At 49.2% G+C, this 18,306-nt stretch overlaps 1 protein-coding gene across 5 annotated transcripts in view; it reads right to left on the bottom strand.

Moving 5' to 3' along the window:
• Window positions 1-8,010: 8,010 nt before the first annotated feature.
• The window catches only part of MTMR3 (myotubularin related protein 3), a 147,015-nt gene continuing 136,719 nt past the window's right edge, over window positions 8,011-18,306 (bottom strand). For 2 of the 5 annotated variants that reach the window (XM_008964400.4, XM_055105929.2), the window contains 6 exons: window positions 17,791-17,936; window positions 14,978-16,382; window positions 13,723-13,833; window positions 13,165-13,253; window positions 12,377-12,403; window positions 8,011-10,241 (listed from right to left, as the gene is read on the bottom strand). In XM_008964400.4, coding sequence (XP_008962648.3) covers window positions 10,070-10,241; window positions 12,377-12,403; window positions 13,165-13,253; window positions 13,723-13,833; window positions 14,978-16,382; window positions 17,791-17,936 — 1,950 coding nt within the window. In that variant the 3' untranslated portion in view covers window positions 8,011-10,069. The remainder of the gene's footprint in view (window positions 10,242-12,376; window positions 12,404-13,164; window positions 13,254-13,722; window positions 13,834-14,977; window positions 16,383-17,790; window positions 17,937-18,306) is intronic. The other 3 variants (XM_003812008.5, XM_003812010.5, XM_003812009.5) reach the window with 3 other exon arrangements.

Here is an 18,306-nt window from a genome sequence, read left to right as displayed (position 1 = left end):
AAGAACTGGCAGGAGGGTTAGCAAGGTTGCAGGTTGCAGAATGGTTGCAAGAAAGAATGCTTTGGAGTGGGTCTAGAGTGTGTGGCTAGTCCTTGGGGACACCCAGTGTTGGGGTGGTGGGGGGCAGCAGAAGTAGGAGGAAGAGGAAGGGGTGGTGAAGCAAAGACGATATAGAGCTGGCCACTCTTTCTATTCGTTTCACAGTGAAGGGAAGGAGCAAGACAGGATACTTGCTGGAGGCAGAGACTTGAAAGAATTTGCTTTGACTTGAAAGAATTTGCTTTGCAGGCTGGAGGACTGGACAGCTTTAGGGATAGAGGAAGGAGCCAGCCAAACAAGGTTGAAAGAAAAAGGCTAAGGCCATGGTGGATGTGGGACAAAGCCCTAGACCATCTATTCTGGCTGTCATTTTGTCACTTACTGAACCATTTCTGTTCTCTAACTCCAAAAGTGTGAGAATTTCTGGCAGAAGAATCTACACCACGGTTTACTCTGTAACAGACAACAAAAACAAGTAAAGCTTTGTTGCAGAGTATTTTTAAAAAACAAAACCAAGACAACTCACTAAAGGTGGTGAGTCAGTTACCTCTAGCAAGTGGGAATTTCACTTGTAATTGTGTACTTTTTTTTTTTTTTCTTGAGACGGTGTCTTGCTCCGTCAACCAGGCTGGAGTGCAGTAACGCGACCTTGGCTCACTGCAACCTCTGCCTCCCAGGTTCAAACGATTCTCCTGCCTCAGCCTCCCGAGTAGCTGGAACTATAGGCGCGTGCCACCAGGCCCAGCTAAGTTTTTGTAAAGATAGGGTTTCGCCATGTTGGCCAGGCTGGTCTTGAATTCCTGACCTCAAGTGATCCGCCTCCCTCAGCCTCCCAAAGTGCTGGGATTACAGGCGTGAGCCACTGTGCCCGGCGTTGTGTATATTTTTATGTTAATGAACAGTATATTTTAAAATGCAAAATACAATTGGAAAATTCTATAGTAGAACCTTTTGTGTAGTGAAAAAAGCCTCCAAAATGCTTCTGTAAATGAAGAGGTTCATGTACTGGGTTGCTCAAAGTCCCCTGCAGTCCCCACTTCTTGGCAGGACAAGGGAGTGCCAGGAGAGCACTTCCTGCAGCACTGCAAGCGCTCAGTTCCTAGGGGCCTGGCCTGTGCCCACTTCAGCAAAAGGAATGGTGTCTTTTTTTTTTTTTTTTTTTGAGATGGAGTCTCGCTCTGTTGCCCAGGCTGGAGTGTAGTGGCACAATCTCGGCTCACTGCAACCTCCGCCTCCCAGGTTCAAGCAATTCTCCTGCCTCAGCCTCCTGAGCAGCTGCCATGCCTAGCTACAGCTTTTGTATTTTAGTAGAGATGGAGTTTCACCGTGTTGCTCAGGCTGGTTTCGAACTCCTGAGCTGAGGCAACCCACCCGCCTCGGCCTCCCAAAGTGCTGGGATTACAGGCATGAGCCACTGCGCCCAGCCATGTGCTGCTTTTTCAGAAGGAAAACAATCTCCTTGGAGTCACTCAGCACTGGCATCTCCAGCTAGTGCCTGCAGGATGGCCTCTCGGGCATTGCCACCTCTGGTGGCTACATGGGCCTGACCTGCTCACTGGCCTGAATGTGCAGTGGTGCCCAGGGTCTCCAATGCCAGGAGATCACATTAAAACCTTTGGGTATTTGGAAAGGGGAAGAGAAAGTGGGGGTGTGGGACAGGAGGAAGAGCAGCACTACTGGTAAGAGTTGTGTCCCCACCTCCACCAAGCTTCCAAGATGTTGGTGCAGCAGGGAGAGAGGAAGCACTGCTCCCAGGCCTTTCCCCGACTCCTCCCACAGCTTCCCTCCCTGAATCAACCTAAGGAAGGTGCTGCAGGAGGGGCTCTTAGGATGTACACGGTTTCCAGAGGTGGCTGCTCCCTTTTCTGGGCTGTGAATCATCCTGTCCGTGGAGAGGGACTAGCTCAGGCTGCTTGACCCAGGGAGTGACCTCTCAGCTCCTCGGGGGGATGCTGCTGCTCCAAAAGTAAGGGGGCAGGGAGAGTTCAAGCCCAACCCCCTTCCTCCCAACCCAACTAGGACTCCTCTCCAGGGGTCAGTGGCAACTGTCGAGAGGCACACCATTCTCATGGTTTCCATTTCCGTCTCCTCATCCCAGTAATAGAGGCTGGCAAGCTGACATCTTACTGTCTTTCCAAAACTAGGAGTCTCTAGTTAGGCGGTAATAAGGCAGCAGCTAGCTAGCTAGCTTATTACTGAATCAGATGAAAGAGAACAGAAAGAATCAGACCACCCCCAAGGGGCCAGGGGATGCAATTTATGTTCCAAGGGCTGACAGGGACTTCTAAAGAGGGAGCTGCCCTGGTACACATTGTATGCCAGCACTTTCTGGGGGACTTGAAAGAACCTCCAGTTCTAAGGCTTGATCTTCCAGCTGGCAAAGTGCAGCAACCACTTACTACAAACTCATGTCTATTTGAACTCGGATGACATGGCCTTAAATATGTTCGGCAACCTTGGGCTCCTCTGTCATTGGAGAGGGTGGGGAGGGCCATCTGAACGCAAGGCCTCCACTTCCTCTTCCAACCTTGGGCTCTGGGATTTATTCTTAAAGAGATGCTAAGAGCACCATAGCCTGGACCCAGGCCTCTGTGATGCAGAGGCGAGGTCCACCTGGCTCCACCTTCCCCACTTCTCAGCCTGCGAAGCTAGTCTGCATCTTCTGGCTTCGTCTTTAGTCTTGAACTTAAACTCATCAGTTTAACAAAGTGAGGTCCTGTCTGTCTGTCTTTGCAGGATTGTTGCCATGGCAGGACTCAGGCGTTCTTAGATGCTGCCTCAACCCCAACAAGCAGTTTCTCTCCACACTCCCTTCCCATTGGCTCCATACACTCTTAAAGCATCGGTGCACATGCAGACCACCATCTGTTTACAAAATGTTAATTTAAAAACAAAACACATATATAAGGCCAGGCACGGTGGCTCACGCCTGTAATCCTAGCACTTTGGGAGGCTGAGGCGGGCATTTCACCTGACGTCAGGAGTTCAACCAGCCTGGCCAACATGGTGAAACCCTATCTCTACAAAAATACAAAAATTAGCTGGGCATGATGGTGGGTGCCTGTAATTCCAGCTACTCAGGAGGCTGAGGCGGGAGAATCACTTGAATCTGGGAAGCGGAGGTTGCAGCGAGTCAAGATCGCGTCACTGCACTCCAGCCTGGGTTAACAAAGTGAGACTCTGTCTCAAAATAAATAAAACTAAAACACATATATGAACTTTAGTTTGTCTTCAGCTAGTGATTCATTTGTAACTTAGTGCAAAACTCAGATTGGAATGCTTCAAAGTCAAATGTTTTCCCCTGTAAGGTGGAAGCAAGAGCAGGGTCTAGTTTCAACACACAGTGGAATGGAAGTGCTGCCTGGCTCTGACTGATTGTTCCAAATGCCTGCTAGAAGCCAGAGACAGAAATGCTATCATCTATCTATCTATCTATCTCATTTCACGGGACAGTGGGGAGGACAGCATTTGCTAGGCCCCCACCTTCCCACTCCATTTATATGCCATGTGCTCTGCTACAGATGAGGAAATGTCTCCGAGTTCCTCATACACCCATGAGCAACTCAGCTGGTGCTGCAGGGCTAGGATCCCACCCCAGGTCTGTGGGCTCTAAAACACAGGTGCTTTCCACCAAACTGGTGGTTTTCAAACCAACTTTTGTGGCACTGCCTCAGGAGAATTTGTCCTGATATTAATAAATAATGTCCTGATAAGTATTAATAACCGTCTTTTAAACTATATACACCCAAAGGTTTAAAACACATTCAGTGAGGCTGCTTGAGACTTCACTGTACAGTCTGTATTGCTGTGTGTGTGTGTGTGTGTGTGTGTGTGTGTGTGGCCTTTGCAGGGGTCACTGACTGGGAGGGCACCAGCTTAGTGCTGTGATCATTAGGCCCAGGGCCAACTCAGACCTGGTGGCCCTGAGCATAAAGTAATTTTAGTGCTTATAAATCTTTGGGTGTCTCTCATCTGATATATGGATGATAAAGACTGAAAGCAGGTTTTGGATATTCTTCTATTAATCCCTTTTTTCAGGCATGTACTTCAGTTTTGTCAACAAGAGATTGCAGGCAAGCTGTGACTACCACCATTTGCAACCACTTACCTATAAAACTCAAATTTTTAAAAATTAAACTCCCCCATATTATATAACTGAAACAAAATCCAGAAATTGGATGCTGGGACAGTTCACAGTGAACCTATCATCTGCACTAATGAAAAATGCTCCCTCCCCAAGCCCACTGATTTAAGATGTTATGACTTAAACTTTGATGATTCATGCTAATAACATATCATTTGTTTTTATGTATTTGAAAAGTTAAAAACAAAAACACTGGATTAGACTATCACAACATTTTGATTTTGGTTAAGAGGGAGAGAAGGGCTCATAATTCAAGCCTTGTGATGGCAATTGCCTAAGCTCCTCGCTGAGATTTCAGCGAGAACCAATACAGCTATTTACATCAGGCTTTCTGGAGGCCCAAGAGCACAAGAAGAGGGTTAGGAGTCGGGAAAGTATTTTCCTTTTTTTATGGGACAGGGTCTCCCTCTGTTGCCCAGGCTGGAGTGCAGTGGCATGATCATGGCTCACCACAGCCTGAAACTCCTAGGCTCAAGAGACCCTCCCACCTTAGGCTCCCAAGTAGCTGGGACTACAGGTGTGCACCACCATGCCTGACTAGTTTATTCGTATTTTTTGTAGAGACAGGTTTATTTATATTTTTCGTAGAGATGGGTCTCAACATATTGCCCAGGCTGGTCTTGAACTCTTGGGCTCAAGTGATCCTCCCACCTCGGCCTCCCAAAGTGCTGGGATTACAGGCATGAACCACTGTGCCTGGCCAAGAATGACTTTTATTCAAATTTTGCTGTTAACTCATTGGTAATCTGGATGTCTTTGGCCCTCTCTGAGTCTCAGTTTCCTCAATGAAGGAGGAGGAGATTGGATTAGTGATTTTCAGACTTTTTATTTTAAGAAACAAACAAAACCTTTCTTCATACCAGATCTTACTTTTAAATCTAATAAAGCTTTGAATGGGCCTGGAGGCTCCCTCTCCACGAGGCCCCAGAGAACAGTATGAAATCCGTGGAAGTAGGTGACCTAAGGTCCCTTCCGCCTCTAAACATCAGGAATCCATGAACCCTGCCTCTGGAAGATAAATAGTGACCCACCCCCCTCCCTGCACCCTCCTCGCTGAGAGCCCCTCTCTCCTAAGAGGCTGAGCTGATTCATACCCTGCACCTACGACACTGGATTATAGCACTGGCAGTAGAACCACAGTGACAACCCAAATCCAGGGGCTCAACAACTGTTTGTGGGTGAAAATGACAGATTTATTCAACTTAAATGGTCACCGAGGCTACAGCAGAACCAATGCTGTTACAATAGGCAAGCACTACTGTCAGCAGCAACATACCATTTATGTCTTCAACAGCATCTGAGCCTCATGGGTTATGTTTTCATTCAAAAAAAAAAAAAAATCTTCTTATAAGCCAGTTGGGAAGCTGTTAAAGGCCAATTTTAAATGGCAATGTAAAACAAATTTCACTGAAAATACAATTCAAATACAACTGCTATGAGCACTGTAAGAAAAACTGACTAGTTACTCAGATATAATAGAAAAGACCTTAAATGGTAAATAAAACAATAGCAGCATTTAAAAACCTGGTAACTCCCATTTCAGAAGACGCCCTTCCCCTGCCCAGACCTTCATGCCTCTGAACACCTGCCTAGCCTAGGAGAGGCCTGTTCAAGCAGGGAGGCTACTGGTATCTGCACACAACATGCAGATGAACCCTAACCAGCCGAGAGGAACAAGGCTTCAGTGCAGTTGTGTGCTGGGGACAGCAGGACTCGTGTTTAAGTGTCAGAGGCTTAGAGGGGTCAGCTCTGAACTAGAAGTCTCTCACATATCTGGTCCTGCCCTTGAGAAATCTTGTCAGTAATCTCAACTTAGAACAACTTCCTGGAAAATGTGACTAGAAATTAAACAGCTGGGACTCCTGCCACATTATCCAAAACTCCAAATGGATAGTCACTTTGCTCCACAGCCCAGGGTCCACTTTAAATTCTGCTGTTAGCCCTCACCTACTGCAATCAGGTGGATACAGCTGCAGCCCTGGGGACAGGTCACTTGAACTGGCAGCAGCTAAATGAAATCCTGCAACAGCACCTTCAAATCAGCCCTCATTCCCAAAAGATCAATAGAGGTCAGGGCTAGAGTTAACTTCAACAGGCATGGGATCTCCCAGCCTCATGTGCAAGCAGGCAAGTATATCAGGATATGCCTTTAATTCTCATCTTGATGTTTTTTAATAGCCAGAGATTGTTTAACAGTTCCTCCAGCACCTTCTGTTCATTCTCCTTTAGATCTACCACAGTGACATTCTAATTCATAGAATATTCTTTGCTAACATGAAAAGAGTTAGCATATAAGCAAAATTATTACAGGAAAACTTTTCTGTACATCCTCATAGAGAATCTCAGTGGATTAAGGCAGCTGTAACTTGTTTTGGACTGCAGTTACAGAGGCCAAGGTATAGAAGAAAGGTAACGAGAGTGCCAGGATAGGAAAGTTCTGAGATGAAGACAACCTGGCAGCTCAAAGTCACAGTTCATGCCCTGTTGCTTCAGACCAAATTCCCTTTACAGCCTGAAGCAAGCTGGCCTTGCCCACAGAGAACTGCCTTTCTCCATATGCAGCCACCTCCCTCAGGGCAATTCCTTGCCTTGGGTCCTCACTGCACCTGCTTCACCAGCATCTTGGCTCTTCATCTCCCTACCCCCAGAGAAGCTTTCCATTTAGGAGCTCGCAACGCCCTTCCTAGGCCGTGCCAGTGTTTTAATTTGCTGGAGACTAGCCCACAGGAACAATAGTGGCTGTGTGTAGACACGATGGCCATGGCACACACTCATGGTTTTCACAACTTCATATGAATACACAGACTGGGCTCCCTGGCGGACTGAGGGTAGCTGAGATGGCACATTCTCCTTCCACAGAAGAATGATTTCTTGTTTTCAAACGCCTGCTGGGTGGCACTTACAGCTTTCACACTAGAACCAGCTCAGCTGGCTCTTTGTGTTTGTATACTTTAGGTAGAAGGTACATTCAGAAAGTGACCCTAGAGAGACTGCACCAAAGAGTGAAGGCCTCTGGGGAGCTCTGAGCAGGTCACTCTGGATCTTAGCCAACTCACCACAGATGCTGGGCTGGCGCCTCTGGAGCAAGGCACCCCTCAATACCAACCTTCCCGAGGGAGGAACAGCATAACATATCTCACCCACAGACCCATGTGATGGGAGGGATGCCCAACAGTGCTGTAGGGGAAAGAAAAATCTACCTCTGTGAAGAGCAAGAACTAGTACTGAAGTGACTAGATGCCACAGTCCTGCTGTAAGAGCTAAGGAGCAGAGGTTCCTCTCTGTGTGGAGAGAGGGCGGGAAGGAGACCTCTAGTTGACTGCATAACCCAATCACATCTAATTCCATTTCTGCCCCCAGTTCTCTCTGCCCACCCATAGTCTATCCTTCAAGAACAACAGGCAGAAGCATTTTCTCACCCCCACCCCACATCTCCTTCCACTCCCCCACTGAAGGGGCCAGAGTACTGGCTGCCCTGAAATCAGAGCAGCAGCTAAAAATGGTGCCTAGAGGCGAGAGGTAGTTGTAATGACTACTGATGTGAACTCTTCAGAGAAGGAGGAATAGCTGCCAGGTCAGATCCCTGACTGCTTTGCCCTCTTTTAGCCTGGGAGATTTTAGGAGCAAAATCACTGAGGAAATGCGTTCAGTGCTTGGACATCATGGTGAGGCTCCTTACCAAGGTCTAGAGTCGGAAGGCTATCTGTAGCTTTCCTTTGCCAAAGGTCAGTTTCCCAGCAGGCCCTCAAACACTTCTGTGTGAGAGGGAAAAGGGACGAAGAGGGGATAAACCACAGGGCAAAGAATTAGGAAGTGTTAGCAAATGCTACCATGTGGAACACTCAACTTTATTTGCTTTATTTATATATTTAACAATTCTAAAGTATTTACTTCTTGCTTTGACAAAAAATGAAAAATATAGGAGCACTGACTGACTCCTCTTTAGGAGAAAAGGGTTATATGTACAGCTATGGAGAGTTACGGTTCCTCCTTTAACAAAGGAAAATATTAATAAAAAAGTGCTTCATCGATCAAAAAAGAGCTAAGAGCTGCAAGCATTTATTCACACTGTACATCAGACCCAAGAAACCCGTATCATAACCTCTTGGCACCTGTCACTAGGAAATGCACAATCTTCAATTAGACCAACTTTTCCCCTACCTGCACGACTAGATGACACAGAATGTGGAAAAGAACTACACCCTGTTTCACCACATTCAAACTGTGTTGCCACTGGAAGTCAGAGACGTGCTCAGATGCTCTGGGCTTTGCCTGGACTGAGAGCACCAGGGAAGCCTTCTGGGCCACGCCTTAACCACACCCAGGCATGCACAGAACCACCTTCCTGAGACACACCTTGCCCTTGGTCAGGGAACTGCTACCAAGGGAAAGAAGAATACAGGGCAGGGCCAGAGCTTAAGCATTCCCTGACCTTACCCCTAGTCCTCACCATGATCCACCCTGTCACCAGTTAGCAGCTTTCAGCAGAGTCAAGCATGGCCTCCCCAAGAGGGAGGGCAGGCACAAAACATGGCTGCCAAGATTACAAAGCACAAACCTAACTCTTCTCCAACCTTCCCCACACCTACCTCCACAAATATTCTTGATTTAAGGCTGTTTTTGGACCATATCAAAGCTCACTGAGGAAAGGTGCCCTGAATCTCCTCAAGGCCATGTCACTTCTCTAAGGAACCCTACGAAGTCACCAAGTGGCCCTTCACTGCTGGCCAGCAGCCAGACAAGTGCCCACTCAGACAGCCAGGAGCGGCAAAGGGGGACTGCTCAGCAGTTATTCCTGTCCCAAGAAGAGAAGAAGGAGAAAGGCTGATTGTATGGGACCTGCTCCCTTTTCCAGGGGCTTGTAACTCTAAAGGCTGATTCTACCCCTTAAAGGGAAGATCCATGATTGGTTTGGTTTGGGAACGGGGGATTTCTGGAACCCTGAGTCTGGATTTCCCTGTGCTGGCTGAGGAAGAGATTGTTTAGGGGACCAGGCCCCAGAATGGGGACCCAGGTGTGTCTGGGCTCAGGGCAGGCTTTGGCCTTGAGTGCATAACCATTTTGACCAGTCTGTACTCATGCCTGAGGGTGGGAAGTGCTACACAGCCTGGCCCAGGAAAGCAGCCCCCTGAAAGTAAAGGGAGCCCAAGACAATCTGGGTCAAGTTAAAAATGGGATCCCACGGGGGACAACATGACGGCTACCCACTCCCAGCCCCTCGCCTGCCTCAAAGGAGCATCCACTTTCCTTTCCCAAAGAGGCGCCTAAGGGGATGCCATTTACCGTGTGCCTCTCCCTCCAAACATCAGCCTCATTTATCCATCTGTGAGGGGACTGGCTCAGCTCCTCGCAGGAGGGAGATGATGCCCAGGGCAGTGCTCTTGGGGAATATGCTTCCAGCCTCCCCAGCAGCAAAGGGTTCCCAACCAGCTCTGATGTGGCGGTGGCGTGAGGAATGGTTGCATGTTAGCACTGGCTTTCTTCCCTGCTCACGGTCTCAGATCTCCATACTCCTGGCTCTGACCACCATCCTCCCACCCGGAAGAAACAAGCCATCCCTCAGTGTCACCTGACAGCAGGCAGCTCGGCAGTTACAGTGGGCCTGGCAACCCTTGGTCTTCCATCAAAAAAAAAAAATTAAGACAACCAAGGGGAAGTTTCCTTTTTTGAAGGCAGAGGAGGAGGATGGAAAAGGTAGGGAGGGAGTACGGGGACAGGAAAGAAAAATCAATCTACAATCCAATGGTGCATCCCAAATCTCTGTCACTCTGTACAGGTGGTTCCACGCTCCCATTCCAAAGTGCACGGGCCTCTCGGTCTGCCCAGGCTGAGTGGGCCTGTCATAGGAACAGCAGCTTGGCCACTGCCCACCCAGGTCACTGAGCTTCAGTTGGAAGTGGCAGCAATGGGCTTATCCAGTTCAAGGTCAATGCTGGAGCTTGTGGGATGTAGGCTGCTATAGCAAGACTTGCATACTCGACTGGGTTCAAAGAGCTGCTGGCTGGGAACTGGAACCTTCTGGTTACAACAACTGGAGCAGAATACGTTCCCACAATTCCTTGAGATGAGAAGAAACAGAACAATGTTAGTTTTGGCCAGCAGGTATGCGGAGGGAAACCAACTTCAAAAGACAAACTTTGCTGTGTGTAATTTGCATGTGCTGGAGCTCCTTGAGATCAAACCCTTTCATCTCTCTAGCCCAGGAACAAGCTGGGTAGGGAGGGTGTCCCTACCTAGCAGAGTCACATGTCATTTTGGGGCCAAGGATTCTTGGCTGCCTCACCACTGACTCAAAAGAATGCTGCTCAGGTATACAAAAGAATGCTGCTCAAGAGAGATCTGTAAGAATACATGGTCCTAACAATGGGTTAGTCCTGATCCAGGAAAACCCAGTGGCCACACCCACCTAGGCAATGCCCTCTGTGTAGCTTGTGATCACAGAGGCCAGGCTCCTCAAACGAGAGAAACAACTACCCAGCCTCACTGGGGAGTAAGGAGCCTTGCCCAACGGCCACTTCTCCAGAGGATCAAAGGCAGCAACATGGCAGATAGACTGCTGCCATTTTGGACTGCTCTGCTGGCAGCATGCAAAGCCAGGGACAAGCAGCCTGTGATGCATGCTCAGAGGGTGAAAGAGGAGAGGTGGGAGGACAAGAACACAGATGAACACACGTGCACACACACCCCCTTATTAGATAGGTGTCAGTCAATTATGGCTCACTCCCCGACCCATGCATCTCCAGGGAAAACCAGAGTTCTACCAGAAGGCCAGAATGCACTCAGGCCCCAGGCATCCCTCTCCTCCTCCCCTGAAAGTTGGGTTCTGAGGCATCTCTGCAGCACAGTTCTGCACCCCCAGATGGATGTCCATCAGAGCCAACAGGAAAGGGAATTGGCAAAGAATGAGTTTCTGCCCACCTTACAACTCTACTTTTGCTGGGCCCTGAGGTACAAATCAATCCTAATGAGCCTAAGAACAAGAAGCTCCAAGGAGCCTGACACAGCCCACCAAAGACTGGGGGAGGGCAGCTTCTTAGCCTTCTAACTTTTCATTTATGCTGTTCGGAATGCAAACCCACTGCTGGATTAAGGATCACTTAGGCACAGGAGGAGAGAAGACTAAGACCAGTTGGGAACAAAAGAATACCACAGAAGGAAAAGGTGGGACATGGGGCAATGGAAAGACAGAAAAGAAAAACACAAAATTCATCTTCTAGAATGCTGTACTTCGTAACTAGTTCTAAAAAGCATGAGTCAGCAAAACCCTGTAGTTACACAGAAAAATTTCTGAACATCTACACTTCTTTAACATTCCTGCTGGAGTTCAGCTCAAAAGCCTGACATGAATTTGATGCTTTTCTTTCTTTTCTTTACTTTTTCGAGATGGGAGTTTTGCTCTTATTGCCCAGGCTGGAGTGCAATGGTGCGATCTTGGCTCACTGCAACCTCCGCCTCCCAGGTTCAAGAGATTCTCCTGCCTCAGCCTCCCAAGGAGCTGGGATTACAGGCGTGCACCACCATGCCCAGCTAATTTTGTATTTTTAGTAAAGATGGAGTTACACAATGTTGGTCGGGGGCTGGTCTTGAACTCCTGACCTCAGGTGATCTGCCATCCTCGGCCTCCCAAAGTGCTAGGATTATAGGCGTGAGCCACCGCACCTGGCTGATGCTTTTCTATCTGACTTCTTTCAGAGGACCCTGAAAGACACTAAGTGGAATCTTTCCTTGAAGTCTTCCAAGCTAAAACAATTCTCTGGAAAGATCACCTCTGTTCAGTCCTGGTCTCTTAAAAAAAAAAAGGCGGGGGGGGAAGAAGCAGTGATGCTGTTTGACCTGGAAATTACTAGCATTATTCTGGCATCTCAATGAATCACTGACCCAAAATAAATAGCTCTGAAAACCCAACTGGTTCCCCTACAAGACCAGAAGACAAGAAGCACTACTTCTCGTCACAAGCAAGACGGCCTGGCTGACCTCTGTGATCAGGAGGGGAGCACATGGCTGCAGCCTGACCCACCCTCGATGGCCTCTCCTCAGCTGCTTTGAATCCCCTCAAGCCCACCTATCTGCCTGTGCACCCAAGGCCCCAGGCTTCACCCTAGTGAGTGCAGAGAGGGGGAAATGATAAGAGTTAGTGTGGAGAAGTTATTGTAGATGTGCAGACATCACAGGCAGGTTGTTGCAAATGCTCACCACGTTTGATCAACACGGTCAGTGTCCCTGCAAGGAGGGGAGAAAGAGCTCAGAAGAGAAGCCAACCAAAGATATCTGGGCTTGGGGTGCAGGGTGGGGAGATACATGTCCTAGAAGCATCATTACTAGGCAAAGAGACTGTTCCATTTTCAATCCACCCACTCGTGTGGGTGAGCTATGGCATGATTCAGATAAACTTCCTCTTCTAAGAACACTGAACATCCACCAGACAGTCAACACCCTAGCTGGGGCAAAGGGTCCCTAGTAAACTCACTACCCCAACCCAGAAGGAAAAAGAAGTCAGGAACCTTAATGATTGGAAGACTGTCCTCAGCTGTCTCTACTACTTCCCAAGCTACGGCTGCTCACCAATGGCACAAGGGAAAACAAGTGTGGGGTCAGGGAGCAGGAAAGGAATAGGAAAATAGTTCCCTCCCCATTGCAGGAAAACTGGTTTTGCTCATAGTAGCCATGTTGAATGGGAAGAAATGTTATGCTGAGAATAAGAAATGGTGGTTTCAGTGGTGGCTGTTGTTTCACCAATCTGGGAAACAACAAAATGCTACCATTTGCACATTTCAGAATTTAATAGTGATTACTCTGAATTTGAACAAAGATGCCAAATGCAGTTTTGCAAACACCAATTTCAGAGGCACAGGAAGATGAGACCATGGCTCTGCCTCAGACAGAACACTGAGATACCCACAACCCTCTACTCTGCAGGCTCTGTGGGCCGACCCTCAGCCTCCACACGCAGCCCACACCCTACCACAGACCCTCAATGGTACCTGCAGTGGTGCTTCCTGCTGGCAAGCCAGAAGGCACTGTCGCACGCATAGCAGTGGGCGGCCAGGTGGTCAGGAAGCCAACGGGTCATCTGCAAAACAGATGGGACCAGGTTACTGACAGGAGATGGGCCATCCAGCTGGAGCCAGCAAAGCCATGCTGGAGGCAGCAAGAGTCACAAGGACCACATCAGCTCCAGTGGCACCAGCCCAGCAGATCTGATGTCAACAGTACAAGAAAGGCGTCCAAATCGTTTCCCTGGAGGGGACTCCAATCTCCCCTGAGATAAAGTAGCAGGCAGCAGCACCCTGGGTCACTGTGAGAGCTGGCAAGGCTCCAGTTCATAGAGGCAATGGAGAGGGAGGGCCAGCTTGCTGAGTCTCCCTGGCTCAGAAATCCTAGGCTTCATGTGGGTTCCCAGGAGCTAAGGTGCCAGAGGCTCAGGGCTAGCTGTGCTGGGAGGTGCTTCCTTGGCCAGGGGTATGGGGTGGGAGTGGGGGTGGAGAAGAACTACAAAACAGTTAAATGGATGGCACTCAGAGCAGGGGCTGAGCCTGTACCTCTGTGTCCTGTTTATCCACCTGCTCCCAGCTGGCTTCAGAGAAAATCTCTGTGCTGCAGCGAGACAAACAGTTCTGATCCAGATTGCTTTCCGAGTCGGGGATTGAAGTCTGTTGGCAAACAAACACAGCTGAACAGAATGAACCTGGTCTCCTCCCAAAAGAAGAAAAGGCCTGGTGAAGAAGGGAGCACTGAGGACTCTGGGTGGGGCCGAGTGCTAGGACTGCCGAATCTGCAGATGCATCAGCCATCAAGAACTGGGGTGAAGAAGTGCAGTGTGGGCCTGGGCTCAGCTGGGAGAGGGATACACAGGTTGTGTGCAGTGACTCTGGAGTAGAAAAACAGGCCCTCAGGGTTCCAGAAAGTGAGTGAGAGGGAAGTGACCAAAATGGAATGAGAATTCTGTATGTCAGCTGCTCCAGTGGGCCTGTCAATCCAACCCTGCCTGCCACTTAGTTAAAGCTGAGTGCTTTCGGGATACCCTCCTTTTCTTAGAAGGACTCTCTGGGAACATAAGAAACTATCATTAGCATGAAGGAAAAGCCAAGTCACTCTGAACTGAAAGTCACTGGATGTGCCCGCCTTTAATGTACGCTGACCACTTGAAAGCCAGGCTCACACTTGTACTTGAGCTGCCTGAGTCAAGTCCACCCAGAGAGGAAAGCACCTCCTTGAGAACCTCCCCCTCTGGAACCCCCATTTCCAGCCACAAACCCCCATCAGAGCTAACTCCTCAACAGTGCTAGAAACCAGTCCCTTCTCTCCATTTCTACTGGCAGCATCTGCCACAGGATGGGTATAAATATTTGTTTAAAAAGAACTGAACCTTCAAAGCCATAGCCCACGTCTGGAAGGACTAATACTTTGTAGTTACTAAGGCAGAACAGGCACTAAAATCTGACAGGAATAACTTGGCATTGCCCTACAGATGTCATTCTGCCCATGGGTTCAAGCCCTTCTGAAGACTTATGATCCTGTGTCTGAGAGATCTGATCAACCATGCACTGCATGCTAAGTCTCTTCCTCTCCAACGGCCTCAACAGGATATCTGCAGAAAGTAAGCGAAGCAGAAAACAGGCAGGCTGCCATCGCTGTCGTGGAGGCTCATCTCCAGCCTCTCTTAACAGGGCTACTCTGGACCTTTCCAATCCTTTAACAACCTGTACCAATCACCATGCACTGGGCACAAAGGGCACCCAGCCTCAGCATGCTGTCTCCTTGGGCAGCTATGGAGGAATACCACAGCCTACTCACCACCTCATCCCCAAAGTCTCCATTAAAGTGTAGGGAGCTGGTCAGGTACTGGCTCTCCAGGCGACTCTTCAGCTCCTGGACTTGTTTCTTCAAAGTTTCTACTTCCTGCTGGTGGCCTGACTCAATCTGACGCAGGCGCTGTTGGATTGTGTCTGTGTACACTGACATGCCATCATCGTCCAGGTGGCTGCGGGAAGGCTGGTCGGGGCTGCTGGTTGCAGATGGCCTTCCTGAGTGGCTATGCAGCCACTTGTGGTGCAAGTTCCTTGAGTGTAAGTGGGCAGAGCTGCAGCTCATAGCAGACAGCTGACGGCTCAGTGAGTCCTTGCTCCTACCAGCCTCCCCATTGGCACAATGCCCATTGGGTGTGGGGTACATCTGGAGGGTGCTAAGACCTGGGGGCTGCTCTGAGGCCCTGTTTTCAGTCTCTGGGGCACCATTGCACACAAGCCCCTCTTTACATTCGGCTAAAGGCAAGGCACAAGGGGAACGTGTCAGGCTGAGAGTGCTGCCAGCGGAAGTCCTATGCACCACAGACCCCACTTGGGGCCTCTCGACCAGGCTTGTCTCTGAAGGGCTGGGTTCCATGGTCTGAGGAAGCCTGTCCTTGCCACTATTTACAAGGCAAGATCTATGATGACCTTGGGGCCCACTTACTGACTTCACCTTATCTTCCACTAACATGTCTGTAGAACTGTCCATGTTTGGTCCTCTGGTCTCAAAAGGGACTTGGGAAGGTAGCAGAGAACATGACTGTGAGGTACCATAGCCAACTTTTGCATCTACTGGGATTGGAAGAACTGCTTCCTCCCTATCCTCTGCAATCTCTTCTATTCGAAACTGCTCCACAGGGACCTCCAGGGAATCCTCTCCCCTGGGGGGGACCTGGAGAGAACTGAGGAGAACACTGAGCCCACTCTGCTGTTCAGAAATACCCTGTGAGAACAGAGGCCAGCTCATATCCAGATGGCTCCTCAGAGCAGCATCACCCAGTTCTGGGTCTTGGTGAAGTCCAATGGCTGAGGCCTCAGGTGTCTTCCTCCTGCTCTCCTTTTCTAAGAGAGGGTCCTCTTTACCCTCCTGTATCTCAATGCCTGCCCTGTGGGCAGGTTCCTCTACTCCACTCTCCTCTTTGGTGGCCTCCTGCAAGATGTTCTCCATCTGCCCCTCAGCTACTCCGGCTGCAACAGAAAGCTCGGCACCCCCCGGCACTCTGGTGGGCTTCCCTAGGCTGTCGGCAGAAAGGGGATCCTCTCCAGGGCCAGCCAGGCTGCTCAGCTCTAGTGAGCGCCGGTGCTCCTGCCACTTCTCGTTCAGGCTGGGGTCGCTGCAGCGCCGGCTGGCCAGAGGCACTGTGTTGTCACAGGCTGTGGTCAGATTGTCATATGATCTAGTCTTTGGTAGCCTAAAGGAAAGGAATTTGGGGGAAATGAAAATCTTGGAAACTGTTTGGAGGAAGTAGGAGACAATAGGTTTTAACAAGCAGTTGTTTCATAACTGGGTCCATTACGGCTACTCATGGAGCTGTAGCATCTCTGGAGCGAGGCCCAGACTGCTGGAGCAGCAAAGCTCCGGAACAAGTCCTCCTAGTGTGCAGATTTCCTTTCAAACTCCCCCAACCCCATGCCCCATACATACAAATGAGCTAACAGCAAATGCTATTTTCTTTTTTTTTTTTTTTTTGAGACGGAGTCTCACTCTGTCGCCCAGGCTGGAGTGCAGTGGCGGATCTCAGCTCACTGCAACCTCCGCCTCCCAGGTTCAAGCGATCCTGCCTCAGCCTCCTGAGTAGCTGGGATTATAGGTGTGTGCCACCACGCCCGGCTAGTTTTTTTGTATTTTTAATAGAGATGGGTGTTTCACCATTTTGTTCAGGCTGGTCTTGAACTCCTGACCTCAGGTGATCCGCCCACCTTGGCCTCCCAAAGTGCTGGGATTACAGGCGTCAGCCACTGCGCCCGGCCTGCAAATGCTATTTCCAAAAGACGTTCTTCATGATGCTGCTGTGTTTCTCAGTGGATGGCAAAGTAGCACTGGTGTTTCTTGATATTACAGTATTTTAAATTAATGTATTATCTATCAGTCTGAATTTAATAAAGCTAATTCTCAAGTGACAAAGCCAAATTTTCTTTTTTTTTTTTTTTTTCCTGAGACAGGTCTTGCCCTGTCATCCAGGCTGGAGTGCAATGGATCTTGGATCACTGCAACCTCCACCTTCCAGGCTCAAGTGATCCTCCTGCCTCAACCTCCCAAGTAGCTGGGACTACAGGTATGTGCCACCACGCTTGGTTGGTTTTTGCATTTTGGGTAGAAACGGAGTTTCACCACATTGCCCAGGCTGGTCTGGAACTCCTGGGCTCAAGCGATCCTCCCACCTTGGCCTCCCAAAGTGCTGGGATTACAGGCATGAGCCACCAAGCCTGGCCCCAAAGCAAAATTTTCTGTCATCTGACAGCATCTGCCTTTTAAGCCTCAGAAGACAAATCATGGCAAATAGGCAGGAGCACAGAGCACTGGGGAAAACACAAACCAGGGGGTCACAGAAAAACTGGAGGATTTGCTCTATCACTGAGGAGCGGCTCAGTGTATGCAAAACAACATGAAGCAACAGGGCCTAACTCACTCCCAGAAACAAGGATCTTACAGCCTCGTAGCTCAGAAATCCCTATAACTTCCCTGAAAAAACTGCAGAGACCTAAGAAAGATACTGTGGAGCCAGATACCATCATGATCTCTGACCATCCCTGCACACGTCCCGACACAGGAATACACCCACACAGGCTGTCAGGCCTGTGGCATCACCCTGGGCTCACCGGCTCAGGGGGGGATCATCAGGGCTGGTGCCTGGGGCTGGGTATGGTGCACAGCTGTCGTCCACAGGGGTGGTTGGGGATGGGCAGGGCAGGTACACTGCACTCCACAGCATCAGGTTACGCACATGGCACACAGGGTACAGCACCTGAGGAGGGGGGAGGACACAGGTTTAAATATGCCCCAATAAGTCTTCTAGGATGTCTGGAAAATGAGGATCAAGAGCAAGCACCCAGCTGGAATACCCAACAGGGCTGACAGGATCTCCACAAAGAAGCAGCACCAATGGATACAGGTCTATCCCAAGAGGACCAATACAGGACTAGACATTTTATATAGCCAACATTTTTCACCTAAGAGCCACTTGAGAGCATGAAAATATAAAATATTTTTTAGATCCCTTTCTCATTATAGTTATTTCTTAGGTCACCTTCAATGTCTGACTTTCATCAGCTTGATTTGTTGCTTTTACTGCCTAAGAAAGTGAGTCATTCTGTTAGATGGTGATTGTCCATCCT

Source organism: Pan paniscus, chromosome 23 (genome assembly GCF_029289425.2).
Source record: "Pan paniscus chromosome 23, NHGRI_mPanPan1-v2.0_pri, whole genome shotgun sequence".
NCBI lineage: Eukaryota > Metazoa > Chordata > Mammalia > Primates > Hominidae > Pan > Pan paniscus.
Note: the sequence above shows the minus strand (reverse complement) of the source record. Positions and strands in the feature narration are given on the sequence as shown.